The following is a 15473-nucleotide window of genomic DNA, read 5'->3' on the forward strand; positions in this document are numbered from 1 at the left end:
ACTCAGTTCTTTTTTTTAAAAAAATACCTTTATGAACTGGAGGTGCATGCAGGGTCTATTTTCTGGTCCTCCAGATGTTAGCCTCTGCTAGTAGGGAAGGTTCATTTGGTCTCCACATCCCCTTAAATAAGTAAAGGCTCTTAATTTAGATGATATTGATGTTGATAATGACATTTTTCTTTTAATGCAATCTTTGGCTCTCTTACTGCCTAAAAGCCCAGAGGCGAGGGAGATTGGTGAAGTTCTAGTTTCTCTGCAGGTGTCTAAAAGGACCGGAAATGAGATTACTTTTTTCAAACAGTGTCGGCCCTGGTGCAGGACCAAGGAGGGGAGGCGCCGCCAGGTGGCGGTGTAGTGAGAGGGCGAAGAGCGTTGTGTCCCTAGCCTCTCTTACAGACAGACTAGCTGGCGAGTTACGGAAGAGGATGCGGACACGTGGGGCGTGCGACGGCGGCCGAGAGGATGCCAGCGGATGCGTTACCTGCTAGCGCGTCGAGAAAGGTTTGGGAATTGCGGCGAACACGGTTTCTATAATCTCGCTCTCCCGGCCCCGAGGAGGAGCTCCCTGCAGCCGTCACCATGGTGAAGGAGCAGTTCCGGGAGACGGATGTGGCTAAGAAAATGTAAGACGGAGTGAGTGGCTGGAAAGCGGAGAAATGAGGGGCAGAGGGGTCTGGAAGGTCCGAGATCCCGGGTCTCTAGGGTCAGAGGTTAAGAACAGTTGGGAGAAGCAGGTCCAGGGATTGGCAAGAGTGGCCCCTTCTGGAAGACGGTGGTCAAAGCGCAGAGGTCCGGCTGAGGGGAATTCAGCCTCCGGTTCTCACAGAGGGAGGCGGGATTATGGCGTGAGCCTTGGCTATGTGGGCACAGAAGGCTGAAGCTTGAATTCTCCCGAGGTCAAGGGATGATCCCTTCATTTTAATAAATCTTTCTTCATCTGCTGCTTGCAGCGTGTTCTAGAACTGTGTCTAATTTGGGTTTTACCTTAGAGCTCCTGACACAGAGATGGTATCTGCTGACCACGGGTAGATGAATGATGGTCTCAGAAATGAAGCTCCTATTCTGGGTCTTCTACTTCAAAGCTTATTTGTCAAGCCATGGTCTCTCCTTAGAGCTTCCAGTAGAAAAAGGAAATCTTATTTCCTCAATCTTTCTTGCATGATACGTAATGAGATAAGTTTGCACTATGCCCAGCTTTGAGCATTGACACTGGTGAATAACTCCTAAGCTAATTGGAGAAGGTACACAAGGCAACGTTGGGTGTGATAAATGCAATGGCAAGTGTAGGTGTAAGAAGTTCTAAGAGCTTCTAATGGAAAGAAGGTCCAGGCAGAAGGGTACAGAACAAAACAGCCTTCTTCAAAGTAGCAATACTGGAGGGAGAAGAGGTGGGTCATGAGAAGGAAGCAGGGGACTTGAATATGTGTTGAGTCATTTTGCAGGCATGAGAAGCTTTTGAAGATTTTTAAGCAAGGAAGTGTCTTGTTAAGGGTCTTCTGGAAGATCATTCTTGACTCAAGGGGAGAGGATTAGAGGCAGGAAGGCCTTAGAGGGCATAGTGGGGATCCAGGCAAAGGGTGGTGGTGGTTTATTCAAGGGAGATGGAGTCATTGGGGGAATGTGGATTTCAGAAGGGGTTAGGATGTGTTTTAATTTATTAGCTGCTAAAACAAATACCATACAGTGAATTGGCTTAACAGAAATTCATTGATCCTAGAGGCTAGAAGGCTTGCTTACTCCCTGGATTATTATCTTCTGACCACCAGGCAACCTTTGGGGTTCCTTAGCTTTTTCATGACATGGCAGTACCTTTTCCTTTCTCTTCCAGGGTCCATTGATTTCCAGCTTCTGGATGCCCCCTGTGGTTTCTCTTTCTGTGTACAATTTCCTTTTCTTATAAGGACTTCAGCCACATTGGATTAAGGACCACTTTCATGTGCACGTTAACTAATAACGGCCTCAAAGATCCTGTTTACAAATGGGTTCACTCCCAAAGGACCAGGAGTTGGTACCTAAACAGGCTTTTTATAGGGGACACAATTTAATCCCCAATGGAGTATAGATTTGACAGGATTGGTAGAGATGGTTTGAGCAGCTATGTGATGTGGCCATTTGCTGGAATGCATCTTACTTGGATCAGCGCAGTGGCCTCCTGGATTGTCGCTCCACATCCATCCTCGTCCCCACCCCATTCACATTTAATCCATTCTCACAAAGCAACCAAAATGACTTTGTTAAAATAATCTTGAGCTTAAAATCCTCTAGCTACTTTCCCTTGGCAGTAACATTTCAGTTCTTACCAGAGTTCCCCAGCCGTACTTGATCTGGCCCCAGCAGACCTCACTGACTTCATCTTGTATCATTAGCCTTCTGTTCTCAGCTGTACTGGCTTCCTTTAGCTCCTTGAAATGCCAAACTTGCAGCAGCCCTAGGACCCTTGTCCTAGTCATCCCCTACTTCAAGTGCTCTTCCTCCTTATCATCTATGCCTGACCCCCTCTTACTCAGAATTTAGTTTAAATGTCAGTTTTACAAAGGTTTTCTGACCATGCACTATAAAGTGGTCTCAGAGTCTTCTCTACTGCCTCACACCATTTTAATTCTTTGCATAACGCTCTTCATTCACATGTATATTTTTCTCCATTTATGACCTGTCTTCCCCACCCTGAACTGTGTGCTCCATGATGGAAGGGGTCTTATCTTTCTTATATATCTTCAAACCCTTGGTTGGTGGTAAACATCCAGTAAGTATTTGTTGGAAGAATGAATGAAAGTACATATTTCAGAGAGCAAGTGATGGGGTCTTATTTGGATATGTCATGTTTGAAGTACTTGTGAGATTCTCAAGTAGAGTTGTTGAGAATAAGTGTCTATAGAGGTCTCCAGTTGAGAAGTACCTGGCCTACAGGGAGTGATTTGAGAAGCAGCAACATAACAAGTGATATAATCATTCAAGAATAATGCCTAGAATGAAAAAAGAGGGTGAAGGCTGCAACGCTAAGTCAGGTTTTTTTTTTTTTTTTAAGAGCAGCCAGAGAGGGAAAGAAAATTTAGAATGTGTGGTATCAACAAGAGAGAGAAGGAAGTGTTCAGTGCCAGAAGGAGGTGCTTAACTACCAGTGTTGCAGAGAAGTGAAAAAAGAAAAGTTACTTTTTATTTGAATTTAGCAAAAAGGAAATTTTGGTGACCTTGGCAAGGTCATTCAGTTAATGGCGAGAGAAGAAACTGGATTGCAGTAGGTTAAAGGAATGTTCATAAAGGAAGAATGGGAGAGATTTTAAGGTATTTAATGCTGGTAAGGAAAGCCCATAGAAAGAACAGGAAGGATAAGCATGGTTACAGTAGTTCACATATGTAATGACTGGTTTTGATATGCTTACTCCCTTTGTCTTTCTGTACCAGAAGCCACATCTGTTTTGGAATGAAGTCGCCAGAAGAGATGCGCCAGCAGGCACACATCCAGGTTGTGAGTAAGAACTTGTACAGCCAGGACAACAACCACGCCCCCCTGCTGTATGGGGTGCTTGACCATAGGATGGTAAGACCCCTCCACGTCTTCCCCATTCCCTCTGTTTCAACTTGCTGATAAAATAGATAACTACTTTCCATCTCCCCTGTTTCCCTGCATATTTCAGATCAAGTCAGGGACTCCAGCTTTCAGCTAGCCGAATATGATTACATTGCAGCTGTAGTTGATTCTGAACCACCTTGGCAGATGGGAGGGCTGGTCCCACTTTCCTTTCCAGTGGTCTCCATTAGTTACTGAGTGTGCATTTATCCAAAGGGTACAAGTGAGAAGGATCGTCCTTGTGAAACCTGTGGAAAAAACTTGGCTGACTGTCTAGGCCACTATGGATACATTGACTTGGAATTGCCATGTTTTCATGTGGGATACTTCAGAGCAGTTATAGGCATCTTACAGGTAAGCCCATGCATACTGATTTCCAAGGCGTAGATTCTGAAGCTATTGATTGGGGAACATTAGTGAGCTTCGGAATTGTGAGTGGTGGAGGATACATCTCAGGGAAATTTTTACACTAACTATCTAATGTACTTATCTTATACTGTAATAAATTGCTTAAGTGTTGTTTATTCCTTTATTTTCCCTAAAAAGGTGATAGATTTACATTGTTAAAAATAATGATAATTCAGGATAGCACAATACTACCTTACCGAAGTACAATAATGTTAGTATACTGAATGAAGCTGAATGTATGAATGATGGAGGGAGGAGGGCTGGGGGCACAAATGAAATCAGAAGGAAACATAGACGATAAAGACTGAAATGGTATAATCTAGGAATGCCTAGAGTGTACATGGATAGTGACTAAATGTACAAATTAAAAAATGTTTTTGTATGAGGAAGCAAAAAGGAATGTCAGTAATGCAGGGTATTGAAAATAGATGGTAATTTATATTTTAAAACTTTAACTTATGTGTGAGACTAAGCAAAAAATATTTATTTGGTACAAAATTTATATTTTGAATAGTGCGTCTCCTCATATAACTTCTATGAGCAGTTTAATTGAACACCATAACTACATGGAACCTTGAGTAGAGCATGAGATTTTGTAGGTTTGTCCGGAGTGATGCCCTGATAAATCCCAGAGTGATTTGAACAGTGAATAAAGAAGTATTTCCAAAGTCCCCTTGGGGAAATGGTGATAAAGAGGGAAAATTCAGCTTCCCCATATGGAGAAGGCCTGATATTCTTGCAAGCAGTGAGGACAACAAAATCAGTAGGCCAAACCCTCAATCTGGGGATTTGTTCAAATGAAACATATCCCCACAAAGGATAGGCTAAGTCTGCTTAAAATTAGGCCTTAGAGTCACCCTCAGAGAACCTCTTTTGTTGCTCAGATGTGGCCTATGTCTTAGCCAACACGGCAAGCAAACTCACTGCTCTCCCCATCTCTACATGGGACATGACTCCCAGGGGTGTAAACCTTCCTGACAGTGTGGGACAGAAATTCTGGAATGAGCTGGGACTCAGCATCAAGGGATTGAGAAAACCTTCTGGACTGAAATGAGGAAGAGTGAAATGAAACAAAATAAAGTATCAGTGGCTAAGAGTTTCAAATAGAGTCAAGAGGTTATCCTGTAGGTTATTCTTATGCATTATATAGATAACCCCTTTTTAGTGTAAAGTATATTAGGGAGGCTAGAGGAAAGTGCCTGAAACCATAGAGCTGTGTTCCAGTAGCCATGTTTCTTGAAGATGATTGTATAATGATGTAGCTTTCACAAGTGCCTGTGTGATTGTGAAAACCTTGTTCTGATGTTCCTTTTACCTATGGTATGGACAGATAAGTAAAAAATATGAATTAAAAATAAATAAATAATAGGGGGAACAAATGTTAAAATAAATTGGGTAGAGGGAAACACTAGTGGTTAATGAATGGGAGGGGTAAGAGGTATGGTGTGTGAGTTTTTTCTTTTTTCTTTTTATTTCTTTTTCTGGAGTGATATAAATGTTCTGAGAAATGATCATGGTGATGAATGTACAACTGTGATGATATTGTGAGCCATTGATTACACATCAAGAATGGAGTGTTCATACGTTAAGAATGTTCGTGTTGTATGTTGATTGATTTTATTAATAAAAATTTTTTTAAAAATGGTAACGCAATACAGAGCAGCACAAAGAAAAAAATGAACATAACAAAAATCGTGCTGCCCAGTATGATTCCTGGTCATGTGCTTGTGAACATCACATGCCTCTCCATGCAAATCTGTGCAGAGATCTGTGTGGGCAGTCTCTCAGTTAAATGTCCTAGGCAAGGAGTAGCATTTTACAAAGGAAAGAAATTTTCTTCCTTGCTTAACATTTTATCTGCTCTATTTAATTTTTAAAAGATGATCTGTAAAACCTGTTGCCACATCATGCTGTCCCAGGAAGAGAAGAAACAGTTTCTGGATTATCTAAAGAAGCCCGGCCTGACTTACCTTCAGAAGCGAGGACTGAAGAAGAAAATTTCTGACAAGTGCCGAAAGAAAAACACTTGCCACCACTGTGGCGCTTTTAATGGTGAGTGGAATGCCTAAAAGGCTTACTGTTAACCCTTTACACTCATTCTCTCCTATTTAGTTGATTAGTTTTATGTAATGTTTTAAGATCAGCTTCTTTTTCCCCCTTTTGAATTAGGCTTTACAGCCTAGCAATGAGCCATTCTTAGAAAATGCACCTCTTATCTTTATTGCTTTAACAATCTCAGTCATTTCATTAACCAGACTGTGGCTAGCCTAAATGAGACCCTAATTTCAGAAGCTAACTTTTTAATCTTTGTAAATCAATTAACTCTTATAGGTACGGTAAAGAAATGTGGATTATTGAAGATAATTCATGAGAAATACAAGACCAATAAAAAAATCGTGGACCCTGTCGTATCAAATTTCCTTCACTCTTTTGAAACTGCCATAGAACATAATAGAGAAGTTGAGCCGCTGCTGGGAAGGGCACAGGTGAGCCTGAGAACGCATGCCTGTCTCATTCTACCTCCCCATACCAAACACTCTCTGTCATGTACCAGCATTCCCTCCCTTCCTTCCTCCCTCTCTCCCTCTTTCCAATAAGAGAAGTCCAATTAAGTTAGCTCTCCAAGGGTGTTTCATGTGACAAGTTTTTATCTGGCACTAAATTTAATATGGTCTAGCCTTGCAACTACACTTGTCTTTGCTTTTAACTTAGTTCTTTTTTTTTTTTAACAACAACACATTTTAAATTATACAAGTGTTACATTTTCATCGTAAAAAAATTTTTTAAACTTAACTCTAGACTGCATAAACTATGAAAGATCTTGTTCCCCACATGGGTAACAAGGTACAAAAAAGATTTCGATAGCTCCCCCGGCAGCCATTAGTTTAGTTTAGTTGGCATAAGCTCAAATGGTAGAATTTTAAGAAGTGTCTTATTTTTCCTTGTTCTGGATTGAATGAGTATTTAATTCACATAGTAACATCTAGAATTGATAGCATATGAAACCAACCAATAATTACAGCAACAACCAAGTACCTAAACTCTGCCAGTCCTGTGGGGGAGCATCAGGTCCTGTATGACGGTGCATCTGCTCTCAAGGTTCCCAAAGCTTAGATATGTTATAAGCCATTGACCTGTGAAAAGACACCTAATATTATAGGGCAGATGTACAGGCTGTCACAGAAATGTCAAGGACAGTAAATTCAGTGAGAAATTAGAGGGAGAGAGCTGTCACTTTGACTTGTTGGTTAAGGAAGCCTGCAAGGAAAGTTGTGGCACAATCTCTGGTCTTTAAACTTAAGTAGGGACTTCTGGGTCAAGATGGCGGCTTAAGAACATGCACATTTTAGTTCGTCCTCCAGAACAACTACTAAGTAACCAGAAACAGTACAGAACTGTTCCTGGGGCCACATCAGTGACCAGACACACAGCATATCCCAGTTTGGACCAGCTGGATCCTCTGCGAGCACCCCCTGGAACCATGAGTTCCCAAAGCTGCAGCGGCCAGCGCCCCTCCCCCACAGGCCGCTTCCCAGAGGGGAAAGGAAAGGACTTTACCAGCAGCACGGACTGAGCACAATCAAACGCCAATTGTGGAACTAATTAACAAATTCTGACTACTAAAAATAGGCCCCCAGCTTAGGTGAACCTGATCAAAGAGGAGGTTGCTCATTTTTGCCCCAGCGCCAAGGGGACAGGACTGACAAAAAAAGGGGGAAAAAAAAAGAAGGAAACAGGTTTTTGTGGCTGTGTATCTACAAAGGCTTGACTGCCTCCGGATACAGCGGCAGGACTTTTCAGGCTGCAACTGCCCCAGGCATAGGCAGAAGAGAGCTCTTTTGGGGGCTTATCTGGAGCCTGTGCCTTCCCCAGGGGTGGGGTAAAGCCCCACCCAGGTGGAATCCCTCCATCAAGGAATTCAGACACCAGGGCTTGGTAATTTGAAATCATTAAAACCAACCTACAACCTCTCCTCTGTCTCCACCACACCCCCAGCAGGGAGAGTCTGCCAACGTTAAAGATACCACATCATCTTATGCTGGTGGGGCCTGCAGTCAGACAAGCACCACATACTGGGCAGGATAAGAAAAACAGAGTCCAGAGACTTCACAGAAAAGTCTTTCAACCTGCTGGGTCTCACCCTCAGGGAAAACCGACGCAGGTGACTCTTTCCTCCTGATAGGAGGCCAGTTTGGTCTGGGAAAATCTGGCTGGGGTCTATAATATCTAAGTAGACCCTCCTAAGTGTGTGTGGGGGGAAAGGCACCACACAAGCAGGACAAGAAACAAGAAAACAACTGAAAAATTCTCCTCTGTTAAACAAAACTTAAGCTAAAGATCCAGATAAAGCTGAAAGAAATGTCAAAGAACAGATAGACAACAAAGTCATCCAGCAAGAAAACCCTAGATAAAAGAAGTGAAAGCAATCTCCAGAATAATCTAATTAAGGTAATTAAATGCCTAGATGCCAGCAAAAAATAACAAATCACACTAGGAAAATTGAAAAGATGGCCCAGTCAAAGGAACAAACCAACAATTCAAATGACATACAGGAGCTGAAACAATTAATTCAGAATATACGAACAGACATGGAAAACCTCATCAAAAACCAAATCAATGAATTGAGGGAGGATAGAAAGAAGGCAAGGAAAGAACAAAAAGAAGAAACTGGAAGTCTGAAAAAACAAATCACAACTTATGGGAATGAAAGACACAGTAGAAGAGATGAAAAAAAATGGAAACCTACAATGGTTAATTTCAAGAGACAGAACATAGGATTTCTAAATTGGAGGATGGAACATCTGAAATCCAACAAGAAATAGAAACTATAGGGAAAAAAATGGAAAAATATGAGCAGGGACTTAGGGAATTGAAAGACAATATGAAGCACACAAATACATGTGTTGTTGGTGTCCCAGAAGGAGAAGAGAAGGGAAAAGGAGGAGAAAAACTAATGGAGGAAATTATCACTGAAAATTTCCCAACTCTTATGAAAGCCTTAAAATTACAGATCCAAGAAGTGCAGCGTACCCCAAAGAGAATAGATCCAAATAGATATACTCCAAGACATTTAATAATCAGAATGTCACAGGTCAAAGAGAAAGAGAGGATCTTGAAAGCAGCAAGAGAAAAGCAATCCATCACATACAAGGGAAGCCCAATAAGACTATGCTCAGATCTCTCAGCAGAAACCATGGAGGCGAGAAGACAGTGGGATAATATATTTAAATTATTAAAAGAGAAAAACTGCCAACCAAGAATTCTATATCAGCAAAACTGTCCTTCAAAAATGAGGGAAAAATTAAAACATTTTCAGACAAAAAATCACTGAGAGAATTTGTGACCAAGAGACCAGCTCTGCGAGAAATACTAAAGGGAACACTAGAGACAGATAAGAAGACAGGAGAGGTGTGGAGAAGAGTGTAGAAAGGAAGACTATGAGTAAAGGTAAAAAGAAGGAAAATTAGATATGACATATAAAATCCAGAAGGCAAAATAGTAGAAGAAAGTACTACCCATGCAGTAATAACACTGAATGTTAATGGATTAAACTCTCCAATCAAAAGACATAGTCTGGCAGAATGAATTAAAAAACAGGACCCATCTATATGCTGTCTCTACTCAAAGAACACAAGGCCAAGAACACAAATGGACATTTACACACCAATGTTTATAGCAGCATTATTAACAATTACCAAGAGATGGAAACAGCCAAAATGTCGATCAATAGACAGTTGACTAAACAAACTGTGACATTTACATAAGATGGAATATTATGCAGCTGTAAGACAGAATAAAGTTATGAAGTGCGGTTTGGCCCAACCGCTAAACTATCGGGGACCCTCTACTCCTCAGCTTCTCACTGCTTGCTAGATGACGCTGCCGCACGCAGAAAAGGGGCTCGAGTCGGGGGTCTGGGTCCAAGGGGCGCGCGCAGGAGACCTCGCTGCGGGTCTAAAGGACTGGAGGCCGAGTCAATTAAGGCATGAAGCGAGGTAGCTTTATTGTTGGTAGACGCTTATGCCAGGGCCGCCAGAAGCTAAAGACCACCAGGCTTGACGAGCCCTGGATTATATACAGTTTGAGGAGAGGCGGAGTTAGGGTGTGGCCTCCAGGGGAGGGTAGCCAATCACACAGGGAGGACGGATGAGTGACTGTGACCATAGAGATGCTGTTCCTGAGTGTACCCATAGCAGAGGATGTTGGGTAGGTGGAGGACTAAGGAGAAGGCCAATAGGGTTAGAGAGACAAGGCTGCATCATCACTAGTCGCTGGTGAGGCTTGTAGAAGAACCGGACGTGCCAAAATGGCGAGGGAGGGAGAGAAAGAGACTAAGCCACCAGGCCAAGAATAAAATTATGCCACAATGAAGTATGTAAGAACATGAATGGACGTTAAGGACATTATGCTGAGTGTGATTAGCCAGAAACAAAAGGGCAATTACTGTATGGTCTCACTGATATGAACTGACATTAGTGAATAAACTTGGAATATTTCCTTGGTAACAGAGACCATCAGGAGATAGAAATAGGGTAAGATATTGGGTAATTGGAGCTGAAGGGATACAGATTGTGCAACAGGACTGAATATAAAAACTCAGAAATGGACAGCACAATATTACCTAACTGTAATACAATTATATTAAAACACTGAGTGAAGCTGCATATGAGAATGATAGAGGGAGGAGGGCTGGGGCATAAATGAAATCAAAGAAAGATAGACGATAAAGATTGAGATGGTGTAATCTAGGAATGCCTAGAGTGTATAATGGTAGTGACTAAATGTACAAATTTTAAAAATGTTTTTGCAAGAGGAAGAACAAAAGAATGTCATTACTGCAGTGTGCTGAAAACAGATGGTACTTAATATTTTAAAATTTCAACTAGTGTGTGAGACTAAAGCAAAAAAATGTTTATTTGGTACAAATCTACACTTTGACTAGTGCATCTCCTAATATAACTTATGTAGATAGTTGATTGAACACCTTAAGTACATGGAACTTTGTATAGGATATGAGATTTTGTTGGTTTGTTCAGGTGATGCCCTGATGAATCCCAGAGTGATTTGATCAGTGAGTGGAAAAGTATTTGCAAAGTCCCCTTCGGGGAATGGTGAGAACAGGGGAAAACTCAACTTCCCCAAGTTGAATTCTTGATATTCTCACAAGCAGTGTGGACAACCAAAGCTATAGGCTGAGCCCCCAGTCTTGGGGTTTGTTCATATGAAACTTAACCCCACAGGGGATAGGTCAAGCCTACTTAAAATTAAGCCTAAGAGTCACCCCCAAGAGAACCTCTTTTGTTGCTCAGATGTGGCCTCTCTCTCCAGCCAACACAGCAAGCAGACTCACCACCCTCCCCCTGTCTACGTGGGACATGACTACCAGGGGTGTGGATCTTCCTGGCAGCATGGGACAGAAATCCCAGAATGAGCTGAGATTCAGCATCAAGGGACTGAGAAAAACTCTAGAATGAGCTGAGACCCAGCATCAAGGGATTGAGAAAACCTTCTCAACCAAAAGAGGAAAGAGTGAAATGAGACAAAGTGTCAATGGCTGAGAGATTCCAAACAGACTCAAGAGGTTATCCTGGAGGTTATTCTTATGCGTCAAGTAGATAACACCTTGTTATCCAAGATGTAATGGAGAGGCTGGAGGGAACTGCCTGAAAATGTAGAGCTGTGTTCCAGTAGCCATGTTTCTTGACGATGATTGTATAATGATATAGCTTTCACAATGTGACTGTGTGATTGTGAAAACCTTGTGTCTGATGCTCCTTTTATCTACCTTGTCAACAGATGAGAAGAACATATGGAATAAAAATAAATAATAGGGGGAACAAATGTTAAAATGAGTTTAGTTTGAAATGCTAGTGATCAATGAAAGGGATCAGTAAGGGGTATGGCATGTAAAATTTTTTTTTTTCTGTTTGTTATATTTTTCTGTTGTCTTTTTATTTCTTTTTCTGAATTGATGCTAATGTTCTGGGAAATGATCATGATGATGAATATGCAACTATGTGATTATATTGTGAATTGCTGAGTGTATGTGTTGGGAATGTTTGTGTTGCTTATAATTTTTTTTAATTAATAAAAAATTTTTTTTTAAAAATGGTGCCAGGTGCCATAACATTAGTAGAACTTGCTGTTTTCTGGGATTTTTACTTTTTACTTTTTTTTAAAGGAGTGTGTTGGACGTCTCTATAATTTTGTTCGGATGACTGCAGAACCTGGAAAAGCTGTTGGTGCTATTGATGCATAACATACTGCTATTGGTCTTTTTATATAAATGCATATATATATATTTATATATATCCATACACACACATATATATATAATTTGAAATTTTGAAAACTTTAGCTGTGCTCTCAACTTTGGGAACGGTATCCCAGTTGTACCGTGTTGAGTTGGCATTATACGTAAATTAACAGCCATATTGGTGTAGAGGCATTAAACTTAATTTTTTCTCCATTTGTACAGGTGTAATGCACTGTATTAAATATGTAAGGTCTTATCTACATGGGCTTGATTACAGAAACTAATAAATTATTCTCTAAATAATGAAAAAAGAGAGAGAAAGAAACAACATTATAATTCCTCTCACCTAAAGGCATCCCCTTTGGAATAATTATGAGAAGTGAAATTACTGGTCTAAAGGGCATGCATATTTTTAAGGCTTTTTACATATATGATGCCATCAATAAAAATCTCTCCCATTGCAGAGATTTTATACTTTAAGTTAAGTGATGGCTAGGTTAGATAGCATGGAAAAGCAAATCCTTGTCAAGTCTATAAAAAATTAATATGCTATCTCTTTTCCTTCCTTTCTTCCCTTCTGTAGGAAAACTTGAATCCCTTGGTAGTTCTGAATTTATTTAAACGAATCCCAGCCGAAGATGTCCCTCTACTTCTAATGAACCCAGAAGCTGGAAAGCCCTCTGATTTGATCCTCACACGACTTTTAGTGCCTCCTTTGTGTATCAGACCCTCTGTTGTGAGCGATTTGAAGTCTGGCACCAATGAAGATGATCTGACAATGAAATTGACAGAAATCATTTTCCTAAATGATGTTATTAAAAAGGTTAGTGCTTCCCATTAGCATTGTTGAGCCTGTACATTTTGGAGTGTATCTATACAAAAACTTCTGGTCGAGAAAATGCAGGAAAATGAAACTGGCCATGGAAACAAGCTTGTTTCTGTTCATTGTCTGCTCATTCTTAGCACCGGATCTCGGGAGCCAAGACCCAGATGATCATGGAGGACTGGGACTTCCTGCAGCTGCAGTGCGCCCTCTACATCAACAGTGAGCTCTCGGGCATCCCCCTCAACATGGCGCCCAAGAAGTGGACCCGAGGTTTTGTCCAGCGCCTGAAGGGAAAGCAGGGTATGTTTCCCACAAAGTGTGCAGGAGACACCTTTGGTACATTTTGGGGAGAAGGTTTCTATTCATATTACCCTCAAGTAGCAGATGCATTGCCACAGGGATCTATGATGTGTTTTTATTTGTTTAGGTCGATTTAGAGGCAATCTCTCAGGAAAGAGAGTGGATTTTTCTGGGAGAACTGTTATTTCACCTGACCCCAACCTCCGGATTGATGAGGTAGCTGTGCCAGTTCATGTGGCCAAAATTCTAACTTTTCCTGAAAAGGTAAATACCATTCAGCTACTGTATATTTCATTTTCAATCAAGTCTTTTAATTAGCATTAATTTTTGAGGTTTTAAACAAAAGAGAATAGAAAGTCCTCATAACACAGCCAAGCCAGTTTGTGTGTGTGTGTATGTGTGTGTATCTTTCAAGCTTGTTTTATACGTACATAATCATATGTAACCCCTGCAACACGTATAAACACTATCAGGTCTGGCTTTTGGGTATGTGTTCATATATGTAGGATATACAATTCTGCAACTTTTTTTCCAGTTAACATCTTGGATGTCTTCTGTGTTGGTTCATACTTAATGTTCAAAAGTAACTAAATGGTAAACACCACCCTTAGTTATTTTTTGGGGGTAGATTACTATTTTTCCTTAACAGAGGTTTAGACACTAAGATAACAGGGCATGATAACAGGAGGATGTTGATTTGACTTTATCCTGGTGAGTCTTAATTCACACAGATAATAAATGCTTCTGGTAAAGCTTGTATAGTGTCCTTATTTGAATTCTTAATGATCCGAAGGTTTTTCCCTCTGAAACGGTGTTCCATTGAGACTGTCTGTCCAAGAGGTTACACAACTTCCCATGGCTGTGCAAACCATGGTCTCTGGTGCTGGGTTCACAACTTTTAAAAAGTACAAGCCCATGGTAAATAATTGCAGTTGTAATTATCACCTGTTTCTAGGTCTCAGCATGAGGGCTTGGAAGCTCCATTCAGACCAGTCCAGCCTACTCATTTTACCAATGGAGAGACCAAAGGCCAGGAAGGGAACTTGGCCCTGTAGCCAGCAAATGGGTGACTGAGTTGAGTGTGGAAGCAGGGCTTCTCTTTGCCTATCCATTTTTGTTTTGTTTTTTTTTTTATTTTTATATTGCCAATCCATTTTTCTTATTACACTCAAGACCCCAGGCAGCAGGATATCAAGGGTGTATCTTTCTACAAGCATCAGTACAAGGAATGAAAAAATTAAGGCACAATTTAGCATAGTGTGTTAGTGTATAGAAACCTAAGAATATCCCAATATGTTTTTTATTGTGACCCTGCAGGTGAATAAAGCTAACATCAATTTTTTGAGGAAACTTGTTCAAAATGGCCCTGAAATTCACCCAGGAGCCAATTTCATTCAACAGAGACATACACAGATGAAAAGGTAATGCTTTCCCAATCTAGTTGGATTTAACTCTCTTCTCATGGCATAATTCGCTGTTGCCATACTCAGCCACAGAATGCAATCTAACATGCAATTTTTGTGGCATTTTAGCATGCCTAAAAATATACATAATATAAATATAATTATGTATATAGATCATATGTGCATGTATAATATAAATATAAAGTATGTTAAAATTGCTCTGTTTGATCATTGAATATAGATGGAGAGTAGTCGTCCATTAGACAACAGATTTAGCCTTATTGAATATAAGTGGGCAAAATACATTGTGATGTGAAAGTCAGTCATTTTATGTATGGCCTGGTCTCAGGGATTATTTTAGCATAGTCATAACACAGGAGGCACTCATTTTGTCAACTCTGGCTTTTCACAGAGGCTTTTTATCATCAGAGAAGATTTTATCATTGGGCCTATAGGAGAGAAGGTGATTTGTTACCATATTTGGATTCTAAGATACTTGTTTTTCCTATTTTAACTTTTTAAAAATTACAATATATTTTGCAATTGATTTGTCATAGTCTAATTGGCAGCTTTTTTTCTTTCTTGGTGGCATATAAACTACTGATATGTCTTTATTGGAGGCATCTTAGAGTCAATGAATTATGATCATTTTAGAGATGGAATACTGATATGAAGAGGGAGAGACTTGGTGAGGGAACTTTGATCTCAGAG

The 15473-nt window shown here is 40.5% G+C and overlaps 1 protein-coding gene across 3 annotated transcripts in view; it reads left to right on the forward strand.

The window, feature by feature from the left end:
- Positions 1-395: 395 nt before the first annotated feature.
- Positions 396-15473, forward strand: part of POLR3A (RNA polymerase III subunit A) — a 47186-nt gene continuing 32108 nt past the window's right edge. For 2 of the 3 annotated variants that reach the window (XM_077124779.1, XM_077124780.1), the window contains exons 1-9: positions 396-623; positions 3403-3538; positions 3785-3922; positions 5857-6028; positions 6308-6462; positions 12817-13056; positions 13197-13359; positions 13487-13623; positions 14677-14780. In XM_077124779.1, the coding sequence (XP_076980894.1) occupies positions 580-623; positions 3403-3538; positions 3785-3922; positions 5857-6028; positions 6308-6462; positions 12817-13056; positions 13197-13359; positions 13487-13623; positions 14677-14780 (1289 nt within the window). In that variant the 5' untranslated portion in view covers positions 396-579. Of the gene's footprint in view, positions 624-682; positions 790-3402; positions 3539-3784; positions 3923-5856; positions 6029-6307; positions 6463-12816; positions 13057-13196; positions 13360-13486; positions 13624-14676; positions 14781-15473 lie in introns of those variants that run through there. The other variant, XM_077124781.1, reaches the window with a different exon arrangement.

The sequence above is a fragment of the Tamandua tetradactyla genome, chromosome 13, assembly GCF_023851605.1.
Source record: "Tamandua tetradactyla isolate mTamTet1 chromosome 13, mTamTet1.pri, whole genome shotgun sequence".
Classification (NCBI taxonomy): domain Eukaryota; kingdom Metazoa; phylum Chordata; class Mammalia; order Pilosa; family Myrmecophagidae; genus Tamandua; species Tamandua tetradactyla.